Raw genomic sequence first — 27,627 nt, 5'->3', positions numbered from 1 at the left:
AATGGTCTTCTGATATCTGATAAGAAGAGGTATTTCACTTGATCTTAGCCAAAAGGCTGAGACTTTGGGGACTTCTGCATGAAATATGATTGCGCAAAAGAAAATTGGTATATTTTGTATAATAAGGGCCTTTGCACAACTAAAACACGTGTGCCAACTGCGACCATACCTTGGGAAGGTGGATCTGGCCAAAGTGGTCCACGCCTTAGTCACCTCTAGACTGTGTTACTGCAATGCACTCTACGTGGGGCTGCCCTTGAAAACAGCCCGGAAATTTCAGATGATCCAACGGGCAGCAGCCAGGTTGTTAACTGGGGCTCCTTACAGGGAGCGGTCATCCCACCTGTTCAAGGAGCTCCAATGGCTGCCATTCATCTACCGGACACAATTCAAGGTGCAGGTTCTTACCTACAAAGCCCTGAACAGTTTGGGACCCGCCTATCTGCGTGACCGCATCTCTGTATACGAACCCACATGATCCCTTCGATCATCCGGAGAGGCCCTGCTCTCGATCCCACCAGCACCGCAGGCGCGGTTGGTGGGGACGAGAGAGAGGGTCTTTTTGGTGGTGGCCCCTCGACTCTGGAACTCACTCCCTAAAGACATCAGACAGGCCCCAACCTTGGCAGTCTTTAAGAGGAGCTTGAAGATGTGGTTGTTCCAGTGTGCCTTCCCAGAATAATGATCCCATAGCACTTTGTCCTCCAAAGCACTTTACATTTTTTAGATCTGCTCGTATGCCCTTCCACAAACGCCACTATCACCTTTCGTCCATGTCCCAGCATTATTTCCATTTTAACTTTACATTTGGCCTTCCCACTGTTTTTAATTGTGTGTTGTCTTATTGATAATGTTGTATATTTTATTGTCTATGCTTTATTTTAATTGCTTGTACTTTTGTTGTTTCGCTTGTATTGTTGTATTTGGGCTCGGCCTCATGTAAGCCACACCGAGTCCCTTGGGGAGATGGTAGCGGGGTACAAATAAAGTGTTATTATACCTCTGAGGATGCTTGCCATAGATGCAGGCAAAACGTCAGGAGAAATGCCCCTAGAACATGGCCCCATAGCCCGAAAAAACCCACAAGAACCTAGTGTTATTATTATTTATTATTATAAGACTGCTTTCTATGTAAAAATGAAGGTTTTATGCAAATACCTTTTCTTGCTATAAAGTCCGCAAAGGCAAAAAAAAGATCTTGTGATAACTATCCAATTTTATAAAATGAGGCATCTTGAAAGGGCCTAGATTTCTTTTCTCACTGAGCATTAAAAATGTGAAAGTATTCTTTATACCTATAATTGTCAGCAAGGGAGGAGAAAAGAGTTGTAGCAATTCTTAGGACAAGGAAATGCAGTCATTCTTCCATGCCGTAGCACCAAAGGAGTACTATTTACTTTTATAGCCTTTAGGGATATGATTTCCTGCTAAGTAACTACCCTATATTCTGGCGTATAAGACTACTTTTTAACCCAAGAATATCTTCTCAAAAGTCAGGGGTCGTCTTATACACGGGGTCATCTTATACACGGGAGTAGTCTTATGCATGGGAGTAGTCTTATACACGGGAGTAGTCTTATACACGGGAGTAGTCTTATACGCTAGAGTAGTCTTATACATGTGAGTAGTCTTATTCGCTGGAGTCGTCTTATAGAGTGCTTGCTGAAACTTCCAATCCGGATTGGAGAATCTGTGGATGCCGCATATGGTGGGGGGAGCTCAAAAATGGCAATGGCCGTTTCCCTACCATATGCAGTGACTGTATGAAAGCATTAAGGGCGACGCTGTACAAGTACGGTAGAAGAAAATCCATTCATCAGGATTCGTGGACTTAATGAGGTCCCGATGGTGAGGTGAAGGGGCGCCTCACCGGGAAGGTGTAAGTGAAGGGCGGAGCAAGCTGCAGGCGCCCGGGGTACCCGGGGTATGGAAAAAAGAGATAGAGTGGCTCTGGGCCCAGAAAAACACAACTCTTTTACCTGTCTGGCCTGCTCTTGTATCCTATTACCTTTCGGTAATCCTATTACCTATCCTATTACCTATTATCCTTGTATCCTATTATCGTACCTCCTCCTCTGCCTCTCAGATCTCACTCCTGAAGACTGCAGTGAAGCGGTGCAGATGTGCATGTGCGAGATCTGAAATGCAGAGAAGGAGGTACAGTAATAGGAAAATTACAATATTGAAATCAAATCTGATTTTTAAATTTTTTTGGTGTGCGTTGGAAGAGGGGTAGTCTTATACGGTGAATATATCCCAAAGTCTATATTTTAACTGGAAAAGTTGGGGGTCGTCTTATACACCCAGTCGTCTTATATGCCGGAATATATGAGTAAATTAAAATGAGAATTGTAAATACTCGGAATTGTTTATGGGCATGTGGGTAGGTACAACGTAGCTAAGTCTTATAACTAATGTTGAACCTGTGCAAAGCCAAATATAATGGGCTGCGGGAGTGAAGGGGCTGTGGTGGTGCAATAGGTCAAACCCCTGAGCTGCTGAACTTACTGACCAGAAGGTTGGGGGTTCAAATCCGTGGGATGGGGTGAGCTCCTGATGTTGGCCCCAGCTACTGCAATACCTAGCAGTTCGAAAACATGCAAATGTGAGTAGATCAATACCTTGGCAGAAAGGTAAACAGCACTTTACGCAGTAATGCTGGCCACATGACCTGAGAGGAGTCTATGGACAATGCAGGTTCTTCGGCTTAGAAATGAACACCACCCCCAGAGTTGGAAATGAAAGAGGAAGCCTTTATCTTTACCTGTATATCACTGTTTCTAGGCATTGAATGTTTGCCTTTGTGCCTGTATATATTGGAATCTGTCCTGAGTCGTCAACATTGTTGTTGTTGTTGGTGTTGTTGTTGTTGTTGTTGTTGTTCTTGTTCTTGTTGTGAGAAGAGAGCCTTTCCCAAGGCGAGCTCCTATCATGATGACTTCCCTTCTTCCATGACTTTCTCTATTCCTTATATGTGCCTCTTCCCAACAAACTTGGAAGTGAAAAATTGTAAATTCAGCTTTCAGCAATGCTGCAATCATGTTATATTAATAATGTATATTATTCTTTGATTGACAATGGACAGATCTTGGACTATGACTTTGGATGTGGATTTGGTCTTGGATTTTTTAGTTTTTAAATGAATGTTTTAATATATTGTTTAGTTAATGTTTTAATTGTGGTTTTATTGTTATTGTTTGTGTGGCATCTAATGAGTGCCAATTGTAAACCGCTCTAACTCCCCCTTCGAGGGTGAGAAGGGCGTGATATAAATATCCAAATAAATAAATAATATTTCACAAGTAATGTAACAGATGGGAATGATCTTAGGATCTGGAGAATGTAGTGTTAATGAGTGATATTTTCGAATTACTTTTAAACGTTATTTTTCACAGATTTTATTAGGCATTATATCTATATAAATAAAAATGTAATGTTCGTTTGTGGGATTAACATAACTCAAAAACCACTGGATGAATTGACACCAATTTTGGACACAATACACGTAACAGTCCAATGCATGTCCTTCACTCAAAAAAATTGATTTTGTCATTTGGGAGTTGTAGTTTCTGGGATTTTTCATTTATGTACAATCAAAGAGCATTCTGAACCCCACCAACGATGGAATTAAACCAAACTTGGCACACAGTTCTCCTATGACCAACAGAAAATACTGGAAGGGTTTGGTGGGCAGTGTCCTTTGGTTTTGGAGTTGTAGTTCACCTACATCCAGAAAGCACTGTGGACTCAAACAATGATGGATCTGGACCAAACTCTACATGAATACTCAATATGCCCAAATGTGAACACTGGTGGAGTTTGGGGTAAATAGAATCTTGACATTTGAGAGTTGTAGTTGCTTGGACTTATAGTTCACCTATACTCACAGAGCATTCTGAACCTCACCAATGATAGAATTGGGCCCAACCTCCCACACAAAACCCCCATGTGGGCCACAACAACGCATGGCAGGGGACGGATAGTAGCATTATAAAAAGATTGTTTATGATTTATGCCACCTATGAAATCATTCCTAAAGTGTTTCCCTTGTGGATAATTTTCAAAGCAATGTTAATTAACAGTAAACCATGGAGTTGCCCTGAGTCACCTAATGAAATAATTTCAAAAATTAACTTTCTAAACTTTTCGATATCCCTTGTCTGGAATGATATCAAAGGCAGTGGATAAAAGCTGTCATTCAAAGCTGTCCCTGAATAATTAATGTGTATGTTGCTTTGAAGCATTGTTGGAAATTTTAAATGGTAGCCTGGAATATTTTCTTGGAGAGAGAGTACTTAGCAACTTTCCAGTTTTGACCTTCTCTTTGGGAATAAAGTATAATGGATAATAGTTAAGTTCTTCAACACAAAAAAGTACAGGTTGAGCATCTGGAAAGTTGAAATCCAAAATATTTATCCAATATGCAGGCCCGTAGCCAGGATTTCATTTGGGGTGGGGGTGGGGTGGGGGGTGCTGAATTATTTTCAGGGGGGTTTCGGGGGGGGGGGGCTGAGTTTCGGGGGGGGCTGAGTCTGAGTGAAAGAGGGTCTAGCCTAACAAACCTTTTGTATCATTACCCCAATACCCCCATGCATATGGGATATATTGAGTATGGTGATCAGATCAAGATATGAATAAACATAACAGTTTAAATAATGCACCAGTAAGGCCTTTTCGCGAACCACCATGAGAATTTCGGGGGGGGGGGAGAGCCCCCCCCCTAGCTACATGCCTGCCAATATGCTTTGGACCAAACATGATTTAGATTTTTTCAAATTTTCTAATATCATTATATCCTTACAGGACGCTTGCTATGTTCTTCCTTGATCTATTAGTTGGGCTAGAATGCCAAGTCAATGCCATTTGTGTAAAGCATATCCTCCTTTTCCAGACCCTGGGTTGGCTGAAGAAAAGGCCAAAAACCTTTTTTAAATTAAAGAAACATTGAGTCTATCATTAGAATTAAACTGAAAGAAATTTCTTTTTGAGGTTGGGATACGAATTCACTTTCCTAACCAATATTTTGTATATTTTCCAGGCCAGCCTATGGAGGTCGTCATTGCCCAGGTGCAACCTATGAATATCAGGTTTGCAATACAGAAGATTGCCGGGGTCCCTATGAGGATTTTCGGGCCCAGCAATGTTCCAAGCGAAATTCCTATTACACCCACCAAAGCTCGAAACACACTTGGCTTCCTTATGAACACCACGATGGTAAGTTACCAAGATATTTAGAATACAGGATTATTTTAATGGGCCCAGAGCATACGGCTCCTTCTACACTGCTATATAAAATCGAGATTATTTGCTTTGAACTGGATTGTATTGGTCTACATTGCCATATAATCCAGTTCAAATCAGATAATCTGGATTTTATATGGACATGTAGATTGGGCCTTTCTTTATGCCTAAGGGACTATGTGTCTTATAATTTGTTAGGCTCCTGTCTCCATCAACCACAACCAGCATGTCACATGGTCTGGACTGATGGGAGGTGTGGTCCAACAACATGGGTAGGGCTGCAACTTTCCTGGTCCTGGAAGAAAGATTGAGTTGAACATTCTATATTGACAAAAGTCTAATTTTTGGTATCTCATCAGAAATGATGGACATGAACTCCGAAGCAGTTAAGATTTTCCAGAGTAGTTAGAATAGCTAAAATATGGTACATATCTGGTTAAAATCATACATCCAATGTCCACTCTTAGTTGGCTTAAAGGGGAGTTCAGGCTTGATTTTCTTGAGGACCCAGTCAACAATATCCGTAGATATTTATATATAGTGTTTATTTTAAATCTGTTACAGTAATTTGTGATATATGATATTTTAATGATTGTATGTTGTTTTTATGTCTGGAAACCGGGCTGAGTCCCTCGATGAGGTTGAGAAGCTCGGTATAGAAAACTGCGAAATAAATATAGAAAACTGTGAAATAAATAGACCTGTTCTCTGATACAATATTTCAAATTAGTTGATCTTTTTCGTATCAGCTTTTTTCACTGTCCTGCTTTCACAATTATACAAAAACTGGGGAATATGATGACATGGACAATACTAACTTTAGTATTCAATGATATGTCTTTACACTTCAGGATCTTGTTTTGCTGCTTTTCCAAGTCCCAGTTTTCTTCTTTTTTGACTGCAGTTTCCATTCTTATTAATGCCAGAGTTTTCACAGTAACCTTATATAAAGGATAGTAGTGCACACAATGAAATTAATATGTGTTGTTCATGCTAAGTAATTGTTGAGATTAACTTCACAATTAGGGAGCAGATCAGTTGCACAACTTCAGCGTTTTCCAGTAGCTTCTTCCTGCACAGTATTTTCAGTCAACTGCTTCCACGGCCTGCAGTCACTCTGGAACCCTTTACATACACTTGAACACATGTCCGGCCATTGTCAGTTTTACCATTGTCTTTCCCCCAGTCTAGATGATATTACAAACTTACCACAGAATACAGTTATATCTTGTCTTAGCAGACAGATTCTTTTAATTACATATAGCCTTCGACAAACAACATCACAGCACAAGGAGAGATATACACTGTACATGACTTCCTTATATACAATTCTATACAATTACACATAGCAATCTCTGATTGGTTCCCAACTCATTAACTTAACTCAGACTCAGGATTACATCATTCACAATCACCTGGACTAGGCCAGAACACATTCCCCAAATGATTCCCTATATACAGTTAATGCATGACTCAGCATTTCCAATAGAAGCCCATTAGCAGTGCATGACTCAGCTATATTGCATTACAATACATTGTAAAACCTGACAGTAATTCTGTGTGATTTGACCTGGCATCACATATTACCTCTCCTACTGTTGTGTATTATATTGCATGTCCTTTTAGATATTTGCCCTGAAGGCATATAAAAGGTGCGATTACATATGACTTTGGAGTAGTGGTGAGTGCAGATCTATTCCTAGATCATAGATTGAAATCAGTATATAATTTAGGAACAGATCTACACCCACCACAGATCTTCCCCATTGGTTTATAATAATAATACAATAATACACTATATTTATATTCCGCTTTATCTCTCCGGAAGGACTCAGGGCAGATTACAGTTATGCACCTATGAGGCAAACATTCAATGCCTTTTGCACATAGTGAACAACCACATACTACATAGACAAAGGTGTTCTTCCCCTTTTTCTATCTCCGGCGTCTGGAGGTGATGCTCAACTCCGGCCATGGGAGGTGCTCTTGTTCCATTTTTCCATGCCTGTTGTCCATAGATAACTCTGATTGTGTTGCTGGTATGTCTGCATATTTGCATGGGGTTCTCTTTTGCCTTCCCGCTGAGGCGATACCTATCGATCTACTCGCAGTGCATGCTTTCAAACCACTAGGTTGACAGAAGCTGGGCTGACAATTGGGAGCTCGCCCCAACTCAGCTTTGAACTGCCAAATTTCTGGTCAGCAGATTTTCTGCAGCTAGTGGTTTAACCCCTGTGCTATCACAGCCCTAAACAATGATTGATGTACAACATAATAATAATAATAATAATAATAATAATAATAACAACAACAACATTTATTTATACCCTGCCACCATCTCCCCCAACTGGGACTCGGGGCGGCTTACATGATTGTGTAGTACACAATGGATATGTTAATGCATGAATAAAGCTATAAAAAACTCTCAACATATAGAATAAAAATAAAATAAAATGAATTGACAAATTCATTTAATTTATGAAGCAGTTTTTCATAATTATGGTTCTATGATTTTGGTTTTCAAGCAGGGGAAATTTGAGGTGATTACTTTCTCTGACAATAAAAAACAACAACACGAAGCCTTTTAGAAGTATTTCTCAATAGTATGAAATCCAGAAACTAAATTATGAAGAAGACATTTTTTTCCTCCTCAGAACACTGACCATGAAAATGCGGAGTCCCATTTTTGTCTCAAATATCAATAAACAGAACATTTTCTTCTATTTTTTTGTTTTGTTTTCCTGCAGATGCCCAGAAATGCGAGCTGATTTGCCAGTCTGAGGAGACTGGAGATGTGGTATTTATGAATCAAGTCGTTCACGATGGCACCAGGTGCAGCTATAGAGACCCATACAGTGTTTGTGTGAGGGGGGAGTGTGTGGTATGTAACCGAACCTTTAGGTTCATCCATTTTTAATTTTTTTCGAAGCAGAAAGGAGATGTCTTTCAAGATGCTGATAGAACCTTCTTGACTGTTGTAGCCTTTACTTTTTAAAAATTGACGCTCTGAGATGTGCTGGAGCTCATAAGCGCTGGTGCAGATATCTGAATGTGCACACAAGCAGATTTCTTGTCATTATCTCTCCTCACCCTCTTGCTGCCTTTACTTTTTCCCTCTGAACCCCATTTTTCTTTGGGGTCACTTCTCTGACATGCTGATGCTCACTGTATAAATTCAAGCTCTGTTTAATTTCATAAACATAGAACAAAGGAATGGTTGTAGGGAGTTTCCATGGGAGCTGCTTTCCATTTGTGATTCTATTTAGCCACCTGTGTGTCCATAGCACCATTTGTTTACAGCTGTTTCAGGATTATAAAATGCCCACATGCACTGGAGCAGTCCACCCTAGTGTATCACAAGGAAGTCCTGTGTTTTCCTTGAGTGGAGTGATGCAAATATGCAATTTTTTTCGGATGAAATCGGATTTTAAGCACACCTTTTTAACACATGTTTTGCGGTCATTAATGCAATCCAGTGCACATTTTAAGCAAACGTCATTTAGTCCCTCCCACTTTTATTCCAGTTTAGTCTGCATTTTAGGGCCTGTATTGAAGGGCCCCAAGAGAGCTGGAAAAAAATATATTTTCATCCCCAATAGAGTAAGTCTTTCTCATTCTTTTTCTAGCCATTTTGCAGACAAGAATACAATCCCTGTGGGAATGCATTTGTCCATGGCTTCCCAAAGAGTTCATGACTGAATTAATGGGTTGACATTGCTCCTTCAAAAACCAAGATCCAAGGCCATCCAACCACATTGGCTTTTTGTCTGTGGCGGCAGTTAATTCGCACCACATACACTATAATTGTGGTAATGGTCATCCGCTTTGCCATTTTAATACTTTTAGCAGGCTGTTGATGAACCAGAACTGCGATTGCTAGAAGAAATGAATACAAGAGATACCGGGGAAGAATAAGGATTATTAGGTTCTTGTGGGTTTTTTTCGGGCTATAGGGCCATGTTCTAGAGGCATTTCTCCTGTCGTTTCGCCTGCATCTATGGCAAGCATCCTCAGAGGTAGTGAGGTCTGTTGGAATTAGGACAATGGGTTTATATATCTGTGGAATGGCTGGGGTGGGGCAAAGAGCTCTTCCCTGCTGGAGCTAGGTGTGAATGTTTCAACTGACCACCTTCATTAGCATTTGAAGGCCTGGCTGAGCCTGGGAAAATCTTTTGTTGAGAAGTGTTAAGATGTGCCTGGTTGTTTCCTCTCTGCTGTTTTGCTGTTGTAATTTTAGAGTTTTTTAATACTGGTAGCCAGATTTTGTTCATTTTCATGGTCTCTTCCTTTCTGTTGAAATTGTCCTCATGCTTGTGGATTTCAATGGCTTCTCTGTGTAGTCTGACCTGGTGGTTGTTGGTGTGGTCCAGCATTTTTGTGTTCTCAAATAATATGCTGTGTCCAGGCTGGTTCATCAGGTGCTCTGCTATGGCTGGCTTCTCTGGTTGAAGTAGTCTGCAGTGCCTTTCATGTTCCTTGATTCGTGTTTGGGCAATGCTGCGTTTGGTGGTCCCTATGTAGGCTTGTCCACAGCTGCATGGAATACGGTAGACTCCTGCAGAGGTGAGAGGATCCCTCTTGTCCTTTGCTGAACGTAGCATTTGTTGGATTTTCTTGGTGGGTTTGTAGATTGTTTGTATGTTGTGTTTCCTCATCAGCTTCCCTATGCGGTCAGTGGTTCCCTTGATATATGGCAGGAACACTTTTCCTCTGGGTGGATCTTCAAGTAGTTTTTTCCCCTGCAGGGGGATTCAGAGCAGCTCACAATGGCAACGATTCAGTGCCACAAAACTTACAATTATAAAAGCAGAATAAAATCATACCATACTACACATTAAAACAACATTAATTAACAATCATAAAAACATTTCCATTATAACAATCGTCGTCTGGTCCAATTCACTGTTCAGGTGCCGTTATATCCATTAGCCAAAAGCCCGTTTCCACAACCACGTCTTCAGTTTTCTTCTGAAAGAAAGGAGGGAGGGTGCTGATCTAATTTTGCTGGGGAGCGAATTCCACAGGCGGGGGGTCACCACCGAGAAGGCCCTGTCCCTCGTCCCCACCAGTCGTGTTTGCGAAGTTGGTGGGACCGAGAGCAGGTCCTCCCGACAGATCTTAAACTATAAGGTGAAACGTAGAGGGAGATACATTCGGACAAGTAAGCTGGGCTGGAGTCATATAGGGCTTTATAGGCCAAGACCAGGACTTTGAATTGTGTTCGGAAATGGACCGGCAGCCAGTGGAGTTGATGTAACAGGGGGTGGTATCCTCCCTGTACGATGCTCCAGTGAGCAATCTGGCTGCTGCCCATTGGACTAGTTGCAGTTTCCGAACAGTCTTCAAAGGCAACCCCACGTAGAGTGCATTGCAGTAATCTATTTGGGATGGAACCAGAGCGTGGACCACCATGGCCAGGATAATATGAAGATCATAATTTTGAGGATTATTTTCTATTTGATAGTCTGATAATATGTTCCTACCCAGTTATAAACATTATTGAAGTATACTTGTATATGATGTGTGCATATCTGACAGTATTGTTAAACACTTTGTTTCATCTTTTGTAGTGTCAGGGCCCTTCTACACTGCTTATCTGGGTTATCAAAGCAGATAATCCACATTTGCTTTGAACTGGATTATCTGAGTCTACACTGCCATATAATCTAGTTCAAAGCAGATAAGCTGGATTTTATATGGCAGTGTAGAAGGGGCCTCTATCTTTTCATTTCAAAGTCAAGACTTCCAGGTGGTGATTAAATGTCATATTTGGTTTCAGCCATGGCTCTTAGTGTATCAAGGAGACTTGACTGATTATTATCAGGGCTTCCATAAATGCATGAAAAAGAATAGTCCTGAACTGGGTTGTTGTAGCTTTTTCCGGACTATATGGCCATGTTCTAGAGGCATTTTCTCCTGACGTTTCGCCTGCATCTATGGCAAGCATCCTCAGAGGTAGTGAGGTCTGTTGGAAGTAGGGAAATGGGTTTATATATCTGTGGAATTACCAGGTTGGGACAAAGGACTATTGTCTGCTGGAGCTAGGTGTGAATGTTTCAACTGACCACCTTGATTAGTATTTAATGGCTTGGAAGTGCCTGGGGGGAATCTTTTGTTGAGAGTGATTTGATGTGACTGATTGTTTACTCTCTGTTGTTTTGCTGTTGTAATTTTTAGAGTTTTTTAATACTGGTAGCCAGATTTTGTTCATTTTTATGGTTTCTTCCTTTCTGTTGAAATTGTCCACATACTTGTGTATTTCAGTGGCTTCTCTGTGTAGTCCGACATGGTGGTTGTGAGAGTGGTCCAGCATTTCTGTGTTCAACTGTTCAACTAAGCTGTATAATTGCTGGTGGCTGATTAAAATCTGTTGATGAAGTTACCATTCTGAAATTTAACCACAGTGCCCATTCTCTTTGTGTTTCCTTTCCTCATGATGGTCACAGCATGTTGGTTGTGACAAAGAAATTGGGTCTCTGAAGCAGGATGACAAGTGTGGTGTTTGCGGAGGTGACAACTCCCACTGCCGGACAGTTAAAGGGACTTTGGTGAAATCTCCTAAGCAAGCAGGTAAGAGTAGAGGAGTAGCCACTTCCCTCTCCCCTAAAGGTCAGGATGATTTTAGTACTTTTCTAGAAGTTATACCAGAACCACAGTTAGGAGAAACGGTCCCAATTACAACTGGAGCCCAAAAACAGAGTGGTGATTGATTACGGTGTTTTTGCCCTAGCATTACTGTTGTCAAGAGAACACAACTTTCTGTTTTCCCTGATGTTTTTGGATAATCTTGGGTGTTAAAGTAGTATTTTTATTTATTTATTTACTATATTTCTATACCACCATTCCCAGCCCAAGGGCGACTCATGGCGGTTTACAAAGCGGCACAATTCGATGGCGACAACAATACAAAGATAATTAAACATTAAAAATATTTAACATAGATAAAAATTCATTACACATAACATCAATAAAACATAATAAAAAACAATAAGTCCTCCACATTTCATTACCAATCATTATCCAGTCAACGAAGACCCATTTAGTGAGCAAACCCTTCAAGCAGCGCAGAGCATTGTGTCCTCCATCTCTGAAGCCAAGAAAGAACAGTGGATCAAGCTGATCACAGAGGTCAACATGGGCAGGAGCAGCCAGAAGGCGTGGAGGCTGCTGAGACGGTTGAGCAACGACCCCTCACAAACTAATACCCATGCCAACATAAAGGCAGACCAGATAGCACACCAACTCTTGAAGAATGGGAAACCCAACTTTGCCACCAAAGTAGGAAAGAAACCAATAGCCAGACAACCAGAGATTGAGAACAACAACCTTCATGAACTCTTTACATCTACTGAATTGGACATGGCTCTCAATAAATGCAAAAATGGCAAAGCAGCTGGCCTGGATGATCTATGGATGGAACAAATCAAGAACTTTGGTTCAAAAGCAAGGCGCTGGCTGCTGGAGCTGATGAACAACTGCACTGCATCCTGTCAGATCCCCAAAATCTGGAGGAAAGCAAAAGTCATCGCCATCTTGAAGCCAGGCAAAGACCATAATGACCCAAAAAGGTTGACAGCAAGCTACACAATCTGTGGAATCAGGCGGCCAACTATAATTTTTTTACATAGTGGTTGGTGCTCTTTAGTTTTTACCCAATTTGAGTCCCCAGATTTTATTGTATGTGATTATCTGCCTTTGCTTTTGATTATCTGCCTTTTGAACTGGGGATAATGGGAATTGTCACCCAACAGGGGAGCCAGGAGGACGTTGCCATCTTGTTCCCTGTGGCGTCAGCGCCCCTCCCCCAACACCAATGGCCACTCTGGGGCCAGAATAAAGAAGGGGAGCCAGGAGGACGTTGCCATCTTGTCCCCTGTGACATCAGCGCCCCTCCCCCAACACCAACGGCCACTCTGGGGCCAGAATTGTTTTTATACTATGTCTTGAATTTTGTTGTTCCTATATTGTACACCGCTGTGAGTCGCCCCTGGGCTGAGAACAGCGGTATATAAGCAAAGTAAATAAATAAATAAATAATAAATAAATAAACAGCACTTGTGACTCTGAGGTGGGGAAAGGTTAGAAGACATTTTAAAGTCAGACATCATATCCACAAGCTTTGTATCTCAACCCAAACCCAACTATCCTGACCAAACAGAACAAACTTCAGCCTTCCAGGTGTTATTGTATTCCCATTCCCATCAGCTCTGGTCTAATGATGTGGAATACAGGAGACGTAGTCCAACACCTGGAAAGCCACAGAAAATTACATGATGGGCCAGATTTTTCCTGCGAGTTGTAAGTTTTCGACATGTGTGCTTTAAGTGAAGGCATGCACTACTTCAGAAGAGGTGTTTCATGGACTTCATATCTGACAACAGTGCATTTAGTATTAAGAATGTGTTTTTTTCTGTTGGAATTTTCAGTGGGTGCTTTGAAAATGTTTGAGATTCCAGCTGGCGCCAGGCATGTTCAGATTGAGGAGATGGAGCCTGCTGCCCATACACTTGGTAAGAGCCAAACATGTTCATTGAGTTGGGTGAGAATCAATATCTCATCTTACATTGTTTTCCCAAAGAGGTGTTTTCAACAGTTTAGTTATCAAAAAAGAGCTTGTTGACAATTTTAGGATTCAGTCCAGTGAGCATTATAGCCATCCTTATCATAATGGGAGAAACTCTCACAGTCAACTCAGTGAGTTTTTTGAGTGCTTAACTTTGGCTGAATTGCAGGATGTAATTTCCAAGCCAGCACTTATTGAATATTAACTTCCACATTGCTGATCTTGAGTGGAAAGTTATATTCATATTTTGAGAATGTTTTTTCCCCTTTGTGCCCTGTGCCAATTTCATTTTGTCATCAGTTCCATAGTGTAAATAGTCACTGCAGGGCTTTGTGTGCAATGAAAAATATTATGTGGGAGTCATCCCTAAAAACAACATTTGCACTGAACTCGGAATATCAGGCTAGAATGTTTTACAAAGTAAACATATGTTGCAGCACTTTTCTAAAATTGCTGTTGCTATTGTGTGCCTTCAAGTAGTTTCCAAACTTATGGGGTCTCCTTTGCAAGATTTGACCAGAGGGGGTTTGCCATTGCCTGCCCCTGAGACTGTGACTTTCATGACTGGGCATGACCCTTGTTTCCAGATTCATAAAGTACCACTCTATATCATGCTAGCCTTTCCTCGAAGATATAGGGTTGTTAATCATACCCTGTGAGGAGTGAGGGTATTGGAGTATCATTCATTATTTCATCTCTACAGAGGAAGAAACAAGCACCTCTGAGTAGGCTTGCGCATTTTGGCTGAACCTCGATCCGTTTTGCTGGCGAAATTCCAGGACACCAGCAGATCAGTTTTTGCATGCCTCCCGGCCCCTACCCAGCATTTTTAGGGCTATTGAGATGAAAATGGCCACACTTGGAGGACACATCTACCACTGTTAGCCCACCAAGTTTCATAACGTTTGGGTCATTCCTTGATTTCTTTTCTTGTTTACTACCCAGAGTGAAATATAAACAGAGAGAACTTGTTTGCAAAGGAATAAAATTATAGGTAGGATATATATATATATATATATATATGTATGTATATCCAGTGTACATGAAATGTGGGGTAACAATCATATAGAAGAAAAATGAGGAAGAGAAGAGATAGAGAAAAGGAAAAAAATGAAAAAATGATAAAAATAATAATTTGAGAAAAAAAACATAAACATATGTAAAATATAAAAAAGTTGTTGCTTGTGACTTCCATCTCCTCTTCGGTTTTCGGGTGCTTCTATAATTTCCTTTTCCTTCGTCTTTATTTTCCTCATTTTCTAGGTTTAACATCCCTAGTAGGTAGTATTCTGTTTCCAGTTTCATTCTAATTTTTAATATTTTTTTGGATTTTATGATGCATATCTGTCCAATATTTTTTTGCCTTTTCACATGTCCACCATGCATGATAAAAAGTACCAATCTGCCGGTTGCATTTCCAGCACTTATTTGAGATATTTTTAATTATTATTTATTCATTATTATTATTTATTTGACTTGTATACCGCTACTCCCAATTTGGCCTGGAGCGGTTTACAGCAGTAGATTAAAACAATACAATTAACTTTAAAATACAATAAAACAAGAACAGACATATTCCCGCGTTATTCACCCATCGAAAGCTTGTTGGAAGAGAACATTTTGATAGTCTTTGTGGTGTTATGTACCATTGGTACATCATTTTCAGCCAATTTTCACTAAGATCTGATGCATAAGTTTGTTTAATTTTGTAACTCCAAATTTTATCCCATTCTGCTAATTTAATTGGATGACCAATGTTAACTGCCTATTTTTACCATGCACTCCTTAATTTGTTCAGTTTCAGTGGCCCAACCTAATAATTTTTATATATTTTTGCAATGACTTTATCTCCTGTCTTGATGATTTTATCCCAAAATGAATTCTTATCTTCAAAACCTAGTTCTCTATCTTTCCTAAATGCCTCTGATATTTGTCCGTGCTGGAACCGAGATACATTTTTGAATTTTTGCCTAATTTCCTGTTCTGGTTTCAAATTATTATTCTTTAATGTGTTCTAATATGCTGGCCATTTTGCCACCCCAGCTGAGATGGACCTAATCTTAACCTAAAAATTAAAATATTATTTGAAAGTTGATCAATTTTTACATTTGTCCTGTGGAGTGCCATGCGAGTTGTAGTTTGGTGAGGCACCAGCACAGTTTAGCAGAGAAGGCTAAAATTACAACTCCTACAATTCCATAACATTGAGCCATGGCAGTTAAAGTGGTGTTAAACCGCATTCAATTTACAGTGAAGATGCACCCATAGCTTACATAAGCCTAGAAGGACGTAACATAAGCACAAAGAAGCACATAAGCACAAAGAAGGACGTAAGAAGGAAATTTACTTTATCCACTTCTTTCTCCAGCTGTTAAGAACCAAGCTTCTGGCAACTTCATTCTTCATGCCAAGGGCAAAGATGTCAAGAGCAACACCTTCCTAGAAATGGGCTTGGAATGGGATTATATAGTTGAAAATGGCAAGGAAAGCTTGAAAACCAGTGGACCCCTACATGAAACCATCAGTGTCCTGGTGAGTTTTGGAACAGAGCTTATAGGTTGACACATTAATGCATATATGTAGGAATATATAAGTAGCAATCCTGTTTGGTGCTTTATGCCAGAATAACTACTTAAGAAATGTATGTTATGCTTAAGTGGAATTTAGTCTGGTCCAGTGCAAAAGACACAATAACTTTGCACAGAGGCAAGAGGAAAAAGAACAGAAAACTTTACTCTTGTCAGCAGAGTCAAAATATAAACTTGCAGTATTGCATACAAAATAAACAGTGCAACAAACTTACACAGTCCTCTTAAGAATAACAGAATGCAAAGAGCATGGCTTCTTCATCTTCCTTCAAATGAGCAGCACAAATGGTTGAGCAAAATGCTGTGAATATAATAATAATAATAATAATTATTATTATTATTATTATTATTATACTTTATTTATACCCCCCACCATCTCCCCAAGGGGACTTGGGGCGGCTAACATGAGGCCAAACCCAACAACACATCAGTAAAAACAAAACAGCAAGCAAATAAAACAGTACAATTAATATAACTTACATATAAACAACAACAACAACAATAGTAATAGAAGCTCCTCAGAACAAAAGCCGAACTGTATTCTAAAATACATACAGTTATACTCCACTGGGTGTGGCTCAAATTTACAAGCTGACCTAGATTAGCAGCTGCACATTATGATTAACAGTATAAGGTTTTCTTTAACACACACACATACTTACTAGTGTTGATCTTTTTACAACTTACTGTAAGTGTGTGGATGCCTTCCATACAGCTATATAAAATCCCACATTATCTGCTTTGAACTGAGTTATATGGCAGTGTGGACTCAGATAACCCAGTTCAAATCAGATATTGTGGATTATCTGGGTTATATTGCTGTGTGAAAGGATCCTTAGTTGAGGAGCACTTTGATTTATCATTATGATATGCAAAATCTACACTAATTATGAGTGTTGGCATAACAGCTTTTGTTTTATAAATGAGAAACTGAGGCAGAATGAGAGAAACAAAGGACTTTAAGATCATCTGGGAAGGCCCTGCTCTCGATCCCGCCTTCATCACAAGTACGGTTGGCAGGGACAAGAGACAGGGCCCTCTCAGTGGTGGCTCCTCTGCTATGGAACACCCTCCCTAGGGAGATCAGATCAACTCCCTCCCACTTAACATTTCAGAGAAAAGTTAGAACATGGTTGTTTGAGCAAGTGTTTACAAATGCAGAGTAACTGACATAGGAAACTGAATGACTAGACGATGGAATTGGACAATGTTTTTTTTTTAATAACGAGACGCTAATTATGTTGGTTTTTATTGCTTCTGTTGTGGTTTTATATCATTTTAATGTTTTAATTTGTATTATGATATTATGTGTACTGATTTGTTGTAAACTGCCTTGAGTCGCTGACAGGCTGAGAAAGGCAGTATACAAATACAGTAAGTAAGTAAATAATTAAATAATATCTGCATTGAATTGGATTATCTGAGTCCACACTGCCATATAATCCAGTTCAATGTGGATTTTATACAGCTGTGTGGAAGGGGCCTAAGCAAAGGGTTGCAGAAGTTCAGTTTTAGACATCTGTACAGAGTAATAGCTGTGAGCACATTCACACATTCCTGCAGATTTGTGTAACAATTCGACAGTTCCACTCCTTTCCTTTGATTCCAGGTTATTCCACAAGATGATGATTCGAAGAGCAGCTTGATGTATAAGTACATCATCCACGAAGATCTCCTTCCTGTCATTGGAAACAACAACGTCCTGCTTGAAGAAATGGACACTTATGAGTGGGCCCTTAAGAGCTGGTCACAGTGCTCCAAAGCTTGTGGAGGAGGTATATTCCTATTCCTATTTCACATAATATTCACATTTCTGGATGCATTCTCAGCAGGTGGAGTGAGCTGACTATGCATCACATTGGTTCACCAATGTATGCACATTGTCTTTGATCACACAGATGAAGGTGTGAAGTGGCTCTCTTGAGAATCAGCATTTTTGCAGTGATGCAAAGAGGAAAGTTTATCCAACATAATTGGAAGTCATCACTTGATTCCCCCTCTTATACCGTCTACGAATGTGTGAAACATCCCTTAGGCCCCTTCGACATGGTCATATAATCCTGATTATCAAAATTGAATTAACCTCTTTAGTGTTTTTACAGCTAAAATATAAATTAGAAGCGCTTTTTTGCTTTAAATTACATTTATTTATTTATGTTTATTTACTATATTTGTATACCGCTTTTCTCAGCCCTTGGGCGACTCAGAGCGGTTAACAATAGCAAAATTCAATGCTCAAAAACATCATAAAACAGTTAAAAATAATTAAAACAGTAACATACAGTTAATATAAATCAATAAAACATCTCATTCGCGTCTCATAGTTAAGATCGAAATCCAGTCTCATCATCCAATTGTTCCATAATCCTATGTTCGTTACACTGCCTATTTATTTATATTTATTTACTATATTTGTATACTGCGCTTCTCAGCCCTTGTGTGACTCAGAGCGGTTAACAATAGCAAAATTCAATGCTCAAAAACATAATAAAACAGTTAAAAACAATTAAAAGTACCATACAGCTAATATAAATCAATAAAACATCTCCTTCGCGTCTCATAGTTAAGATCGAAATCCAGTCTCATCATCCAATTGTTCCATATTCCTATGTTCGTTACACTGCCTATTCAAATGCCTGCTCGAACAACCAGGTCTTTACTTTCCTCCGCAATGTCAACAGGGAGGGGGCCAATCTAACATCTGTAGGAAGGGCGTTCCACAGCTGAGGGGCCACCACTGAGAAGGCCCTGTCTCTCGTCCCCGCCAAACGTACTTGTGACGCAGGCGGGACCAAGAGCAGGGCCTTCCCAGATGATCTTAACACCCTAGCTAGTTCATAGGAAGAGATGCGTACATACCTTTCTGAATTCTGTACCATAGGGTAAAAGTAAAGATTTCCCCTTGACATTAAGTCTAGTCATGTCAGATTCTTGGGGGTGTTGCTCATCTCCATTTCTAAGCCAAAGAGCCGGTGTTGTCCGTAGACACCCCCAAGGAGGGAGGTACCCAATCTGATGTCTTTGGGAAGGGAATTCCACAGACGGGGAGCCACTGTTGAGAAGGCCCAGTCTCTTGTCTCCACCAATTGCATTTGCGATGGCGGTGGGATCGAGAAGAGGGCCTCTCCAGATGATCTTAAACTTCATAATGATTCGTAGCAGGAGATGTACTCTGGACCAGAACCATTTACACTTGATGTAGTTTCGTTGTAACTTGTAGTGGTTAGTTAGCTGATGGATTCCGGTTAGTTAGCTGATGGATTCCGACAGAATACTGATGGGATGAGGCAAATGTCATGTGATGAGACCCGCTCGAAATCATTCTCAAACAGTCACAGAAACAGAGTATTTCCTAATGTGATAATGTCCTCAGAAAGCTCCAGCATGCAACCCTTTCTTACACAAATAATGTAGCATCCAGGATCGTTTCTGTTAGAATTCTCTCCCCTCTGTTGTTTAACATTTATATGCGACCACTTGCTCAGCTGGTTTGAGGTTTTGGGCTTGAGTGTTACCAGTACACTGATGACACTCAGCTTGTACTGAAGATGGAAGGCCGACCAGACTCTGTACCCAATTATTTCCATCAGTGCCTTGAGGCCGTTACTGGATGGCTGCGTGCCAGCAGGTTGAAGGTGAATCCAGCAAAGACGGAGATCCTATGGCTGGGTCAACCGGGCAGTGGGGATATCCAGCTGCCTACCCTGGATGGCGAGGCACTACGCCCGTCATCATTGGTAAAGAGTCTGAGAGTCCTTTTGGACCCTCTGCTGACAATGGAGGCCCAGGTCTCCGCCGTTAGCAGAACCGCCTTTTTTCATCTGCAGCAAGTTAGACGGCTGGCCCCCTACTTGTCCAGGGACGACCTAGCTACGGAGATCCAGGCTACGGTCATCTCAAGACTGGACTACTGTAACACCCTCTACATTGGCCTCCCTCTGTCGGTGATCCGGAAGCTCAAGTTGGTACAAAATGCAGCTGCTCGGCTTCTTGCGGGAATTCCGATGAGATGCCACATAACACCAATCTTACTACAGCTGCATTGGTTACCAATTGAGCACCGGATCACTTTCAAAGTGATGGTACTCACCTTTAAGGCCTTGCATGGTCTGGGGCCGATGTACCTTAGGGACCACCTCTCCCCCTACCAACCCCAGAGATCCCTCTGTTCTGAGGACCAAGATTTGTTGGAAATTCCCAATGTCAAGACCTTGCGTCTAACAGCAACTGGACGCAGAGCCTTTACAGCAGTGGCACCATCACTCTGGAATACTCTGCCACCTGAAGTCCGTGCCTTGCGGGATTTATCAGCTTTCTGCAGGGCATGTAAGACATACCTGTTTTGACAGGCCTTTGATCTTTGATATTGCTGTTTTTAAATTGTTTCAAATTGTTTTTAAATTGTGTTAGATTTTAGCCTGTTCTTGTAAGCTGCTCAGAGCCCCAGGGGAGTGGCAGCATATAAGTTCAAATAATAAATAAATATCTAGCAAAGCTGATTTGCTTAGAATCTTCCACTTTAAAAAGCCTACTAGAGCAAACACTGTGAACAAAATTCATGCACAAGAAAACAATCCAATTTCTGCTGTTATCAGAACCATTCTAAAGCTGGAGCACAATTCCTAGTTAAGCTTGAGAAAAAATGTGGGCATAATAACTAGGAGATTCTGAAAATTGTAGCTCAAGAAAGTAACTTCTCCAAGCGCCAGTTCCTAACACAATGCCTGCTCAGAGAAACAATGGGGTGGGCAAGGAGAGAGTACCACTTTAATGAGTCACATTCCTTTCCAGCAAACACAACCCAGTCGTGGACACAATCTGGAATGTAAGCTGTGGATTTAATCAGCTGTCACCAGGGCATATCCCTGGAAATAGAGCTTACATTGCTACAACAACGCAGACTTGGGTCAGCAAGTTCTGACTTGGCTTTTCAAAAGCGGCTTTGTTTATTTAAATTGCGCTAGACATATGCTTGCACTAATTCGCTCAATATTTATTAACTTGCTCTCAAAATGGTCACCACGAAGAACCACAAATGCATCTAAAGTGTGCACTCATTTTATCTTAAAAGTATCCTATCACCTTATAAACATGACTGCTTTATATTTTCTCTCTGACAAGACAAAAAAGCTATCCAACCATAGTCATCATTAACAAATGTAAAACATGGTCCCATTCCTGATGCTTTGAAAATTCCCTTGATGCCACAATTGACATGGGAGTATTTTGCTTAGGACTGTTAAAATACGAGGGTTGAATAAAAAGTAATGCCTACACCTTCGTTACTTGGGTTTGGATGGGAATATTTTAATAAATCAAATGCAGAAATAATCCTTACAATGTGCTCTTTAACTACCACTATTCATTTTTCCACATAATCACTAGAAAATTGGATACTTTTCTGCCAATGATGAATAAGTTTTCTGAAGCGGTCACAGAAGAAGTCGACACTCTGTTTGCGCATCCAGCGCCTCACATTTCTTCCAATAGCTAAGCAAAGCAATAATGTGACCCACACGTTCTTGTGAAATACCGATTATGCTTGAAATTTCTCTCTGAATGATACGACGATCGTCCTGAATCAATCTGTCAAACTTGTGCATGTGAAACTTGGTGGTTGCTGTCACTGGACATCCAATTCTTTGTTTGTCACGCAAGTCAGATGTTCCCACCTCAACTTTGTCATGAATGACTTTTCAATAACTTTGAAGCATAGGTTCTTTTTATTGCAATTTCCGGTGTGAGAAGGTATATCAGATTACAGAAAACATTTAGACAAAGAATGACATTGGACATACAGACATAGATTCTATGCAACTACATTGGATGTCAATTACATTGGTTAACAAACAAACAAAGGGGAATTACATTTTCACTCCACATTCAAACCACATCTGCACGCATTCATCCACATGCATCCAAAATATTGCCATATTATTTTCTTCCTCCTTGCAGAAGCACCTGTTAGGCCATACCCCGCTTTCCTGCAGCCTGCCGAACACATAGTCCCAAAACTTCCATAACGCCATAACTTCAAAATGCCAAAATGCATCCTTTCCCTAAGCACAATGCCAAGGACCAGATCTCTGTTTTCCATACAGCAGAACCTGACTCCCTGCACAAAATCTAAGACTCCAAAAGAGCGCTTCTTCCTCTTCCCTTGAGAAAGAAGGCCAAAGTGACTAGACTGCTCCCATGCAAATCTGCCACTCTCCGAATACATCTCTCTCCTTCCCATGGAGCAGAGCATAGCGGGTAGAACAGACTCCTCAGTCTGCCACAATTTGAGCATTATTAGACTGAGTCTTTTATAGGAATATTCTGTTGATGTAGTCCCAGAGTTGTAAATTAATGATAGACGTCTTCCATCCTGGATCCATCTCAGTGTTGATCTTCTTGATTGGTGTCAACAAACACAAGGCTCGTGTTGCCTTCCTTCTTAACATAAGAAAGGTTGCAAACATTTCCTTTATCACTGTCCTGTTCTTATCAGGGTTTCTCATTAGCAAGTCCAGCAAGCAGGTATTAGTCATTGCAGGCCTTAATATTATACTGGTGTTTCCAAAATACATCCATCCATCCTTCCATTCATTCCCACACATCATATTAAATTCACATTTATCAAATTTGCACATTTAATTTCTTATTACAACATCTTTAAACTTATTCATCCAACGATGCACAGAACTCACATCAACACATTCACCATAAACAGCTTCCATTCTCTGATGAATCTCCTTTGGGATGACACCTTCTGCTGTCAAGAATTTAATGACTGGACGCTGCTTAAGTCACATTGACCAACCGTCTGCACAGGATTCCATATTTCACATTTTAACAACACAACCGTTCAATGCTAAGGCTTTCACCAAAATGGAACTGTAGAGGAGAGTCTACTGAACAAGCCAGTACCTGCCGCATATCAGTGCTGCCATCTGTTGAGGTGTTACGAAGGTGGAGGCATTACTTTTCATTCAACCCTCGTAGTTAGTTAACTATTAAGCTATAGATTTAGTGCCGTTTTCTAGTTGTCGATTCTAATGTCCTAGGTCCCTTACACACAGTTGAATAAAATCCTACATTATCTGATTTGAACTGGAATATATGGAAGTATGGATTCAGATAAACCAGTTCAAAGCAGATATTGTGGGATTTTTTTACCTTGCTATTCTGAGTTATATGACTGCGTGGAAGAGCCCATAGAAACTACCATTAATGCTGAAGTAAGAAATAAGTTGTTTTATTCCAATAGTAAATAAATAAAAAATAAAAATAAACATATGTATTGTCGAAGGTGTTCATGGACGGAATCATTGGGTTGTTGTAGGTTTTTTCGGGCTATAGGGCCATGTTCTAGAGGCATTCTCTCCTGACGTTTCTCTTGCATCTATGTCAAGCATCCTCAGAGGTAGTGAGGTCTGTTGGAACTAGGAAAATGGGTTTATATATCTGTGGAATGACCAGGGTGGGAGAAAGAACTCTTGCCTGTTGGAGCTAGGTGTGTATGTTTAAACTGACCACCTTGATTAGCATTTGATGGCCTAGCAGTTGTTTGGTGTGGCTTGTTAGTGCCTGGGGCAATCTTTTATTGAGAGGTGAAATAAACATAATCCAGTTCAAAGCAGATAATCCACATTCAGATTGAATGAAATATACCCCCTACTAACTGCTCCAGGCTTGTGAACGTATCTCCTGTTACGAACCATCATGAAACTTAAGATCATCTGGAGAGGCCCTGCTCTCGATCCCATCATTGCAAATGTGACTGGTGGGGATGAGGGACAGGGTCTTTATTGCAGTGGCCCCCCGTCTCTGGAACTCCCTCCTCAGGGACATCAGATTGGCCACCTCCCTCCTGTCTTTCAGAAAGAATCTTAAGACCTGCCTATGGGATCAAGCGTTCGACCAGTAATAACAGCAAGTAAAAGAAGTTTTAAGACAATGAATTGACCCAGACTGGACCTTGGACTCTGGATTTTGGATTCTGATTTTAACAGGCGTGTTTTTAATCAATTGTTTAATTACTGTTTTTAATATTTTAATGTATTGCTGATTGTTGATTGTTTTTATGATGTCAGCATCCTATGATGCTTTTGTGAGGCCACCCTGAGTCCCCCCTCCAGGGTGAGAAGGGCGGGGTAAAAATATAGGAAATAAATAATAAATAAACTGCTTCATTTCAGAAGTAAAACTACTCTAGTCACTTCTGGGCCATTTTCTAGGTCCATTAGACCAGCCACACAGCTTTATAAAGAGAGCCATCTTGTACCTAGAGAACCCTGTGCGATACTCTTACAGTATTGGTTTTTGCTTTGCAGGAATACAGTACACAAAATACGGCTGCCGCAGGAAGAGTGATAACCGAATGGTACATCGGAATTTCTGTGATAATGGAAAGAAACCCAAGCCCATCCGCAGGAGGTGTAACATGCAAGAATGCTCTCAACCAATGTGAGTGCTTCTCCCTTTTTAACAGGATTCACCAGCTCTTTTTGAAGTAATTGGTTAGAATCAGCCTGATTAGTACTTGGATGGGAGTCTTTCAGTGAATCTCAGGGCCCTTCCACACAGCCATCTAACTCAGAATATCAAGGAAGATAATTCACAATATCTGCTTTTAGCTGGATTATCTGAGTCCACATTTCCATATAATCCAGTTCAATGTGGATTTTCTACAGCTTTGTGGAAGGGATCTTGGCTGCAATTCAGAGAAAGGACCTGGCCAAACTTCTTGTGAGTATTCCCTCTCTAGAAAAAAGCTAGGGCAGAAAATCCCATATTTCTGACTGTGGAGTCAGATAACCCAATCATCATCATCATCATCATCATCATCATCATCATCATCATCATCATCTATATAAATAAAAATGTAATGTTCGTTTGTGGGATTAACATAACTCAAAAACCACTGAACTAATTGCTGCCAAATTTGGCCACAAGATACCTACTAACCCAAGGAGTGACCATCACTCAAAAAAAATCAATTTTGTCATTTGGGAGTTGTAGTTGTTGGGATTTATAGTTCACCTACAATCAAAGAGCATTCTGAACTCCACCAATGATGGAATTGAACCAAATGTGGCACACAGGACTCCCATGACCAACAGAAAACACTAGAAGGGTTTGATGGGCATTGACCTTGAATTTTAGAGTTGTAGTTCACCTATATCCAGAGAGCACTGTGGACTCAAACAATGATGGATCTGGACCAAACTTGGCACAAATATTCCATATGCCCAAATATGAGCACAGATGGAGTTTGGGGGAAATAGACCTTGACATTTGGGAGTTGTAGTTGCTGGGATTTATAGTTCACCTACAATCAAAGAGCATTCTGAACCTCACTAATGACAGAATTGGGGCAAACTTCCCACACAGAACTCCCATGACCAACAAAAAATACTTAAGGCCATCCAGTCCAACTCAGTTTACCGGGGCAAGAAAACGTAATCAAAGCCCTCCTGACAAAGAGCCATCCAGCCATAGATCTACATAGATATATATGATTCACACACACAGAGAGATAGCATCATAGATTTTAAAGGGACCCCTAAAGAAGGACAATTATATCTTGCATGTTCCAGAGTAGGCAAACCAAACAATCTCCACATTAACACTGACAAAGAAACAGCAAGAAATGCTGTTTACCTACAAGCATGAAGACATTACTTATATTAGAAATCAACACCTCATTATTTTCCAGATCACCAGACTGGGCCACAGCAATGCGTGGCAGGGGATGGCTAGTAGTAATAATAATAATCTTTATTTATACCCCTTCAACATCTCCCCAAAGGGGACTCGGAGTGGCTTACAAGAGGCCAAGCCCAGCGATACATTACAGCAACATAAAATATAACCAACAAAATAACACCACAATAAAATAAATAAACCAATCAAGTAAAATAAACAGTACAAAATAACACAATGGAAAATAAAACACAGTGGGTGGGCCAAATGCACAACATAAAATGATAAAACACTGGATGAGATAGCAATGAAAAGATACATTTGTGGGGGAGGAGCTCATAGGGGACTGAACAGTGGAATTAGATTTTCAATAAGATGGGGGAAAGTGCAATATGAGGGAAGCAGTGTAGGTGAAACAACAGGTCTGGAATATATGGTCACTCTCCAAGGGCACATCAGAAAAGCCAAGTCTTTAAATCTTTCTTGAAGGTTGCTAGGGTAGGGGCTTATCTAATCTCACCAGGTAGCGGGTTCCAAAGCCAGGGGGCCACAGCGGAGAAGGCTCTCTCCCTCGTTTGCTCTAAGATTACTCTAAGACTTGTAGACAAGCAGTGAGTCCAGTGGCTCTCTTCCTCTTTCCAATGCAGTTGTCTTCTGTTTTTTGGGCAGCTGGGGAGCAGAAGAATGGGGAACCTGCAGCAAGTCCTGTGGCAAGCTGGGAGTCCAGGTCAGAGTGGTGCAGTGCATCCAGCATTTACACAATGGCACAAACAGGACAGTGCACACCAAGTACTGCACAGGAGATAAACCGGACACCCGTCGGCCTTGCAGTCGCATCCCTTGCCCTGCCCAGTGGAGGACAGGTGCCTGGTCTCAGGTAAGATGGCATTACCAAGCAGAAGTTTTTCATATTGGCCACTCTTACATTTTTTGAAACTTTACAGAAAGTAATAAAATAAAACAACATTTGTTTTCCCTTTTTTTAGCCACCATTTCATCTCAACAGCTCAAACATAGGCCCTAAAGCAAATCAAAGTAATCTAACAACTTTGCTGCAGAGGAATACTTTAGTTAAATAATGTTCAGACCATATATGGCATTAATGCAAGTTGTATTGTTTGGTATGCTTTGGAAATGCTATGGTTTAAAATCGAGCCAGGATATATACAGAAATGAATAAATATTCTTTCCACTCTTATTTGGACAGATTTGAAAGCATTTGCAATGTCAAGAGGATTCTTTATAGACCAAAGTGATAAAACCAGACCTAGAGCCAACACTCGAGTGTTATAGGGGAACTTTGATGTGAGAATGGTATTGGAAGGATTAATGTGCTGTCTACTAACAAATGACTTGGGATTTAAATCTGGCCTTTTGAACTGCTTGTGAAATATTCTTCAGATCCATAACCATTTTAGATTAGATTTTGACTGGTCTAGCTAGCCCTGGTCTCAGATAGGCTTTCATAAGAATTTATTTATTCTTTATTTACAGTATTTATATTCCACCCTTCTCACCTCACAGGGGACTCAGGGCGGATTAAAA

General features: G+C 40.5%; 1 protein-coding gene across 2 annotated transcripts in view; it reads left to right on the top strand.

Moving 5' to 3' along the window:
• The window catches only part of ADAMTS14 (ADAM metallopeptidase with thrombospondin type 1 motif 14), a 129,296-nt gene that overhangs the window by 90,405 nt on the left and 11,264 nt on the right, over positions 1-27,627 (top strand). For both annotated transcript variants that reach the window (XM_067465694.1, XM_067465693.1), the window contains exons 12-19: positions 5,039-5,214; positions 7,989-8,122; positions 11,688-11,811; positions 13,668-13,751; positions 16,173-16,336; positions 18,002-18,167; positions 24,711-24,843; positions 26,752-26,959. In XM_067465694.1, the coding sequence (XP_067321795.1) occupies positions 5,039-5,214; positions 7,989-8,122; positions 11,688-11,811; positions 13,668-13,751; positions 16,173-16,336; positions 18,002-18,167; positions 24,711-24,843; positions 26,752-26,959 (1,189 nt within the window). The remainder of the gene's footprint in view (positions 1-5,038; positions 5,215-7,988; positions 8,123-11,687; positions 11,812-13,667; positions 13,752-16,172; positions 16,337-18,001; positions 18,168-24,710; positions 24,844-26,751; positions 26,960-27,627) is intronic.

Source organism: Anolis sagrei, chromosome 3 (genome assembly GCF_037176765.1).
Source record: "Anolis sagrei isolate rAnoSag1 chromosome 3, rAnoSag1.mat, whole genome shotgun sequence".
NCBI lineage: Eukaryota > Metazoa > Chordata > Lepidosauria > Squamata > Dactyloidae > Anolis > Anolis sagrei.
Note: the sequence above shows the minus strand (reverse complement) of the source record. Positions and strands in the feature narration are given on the sequence as shown.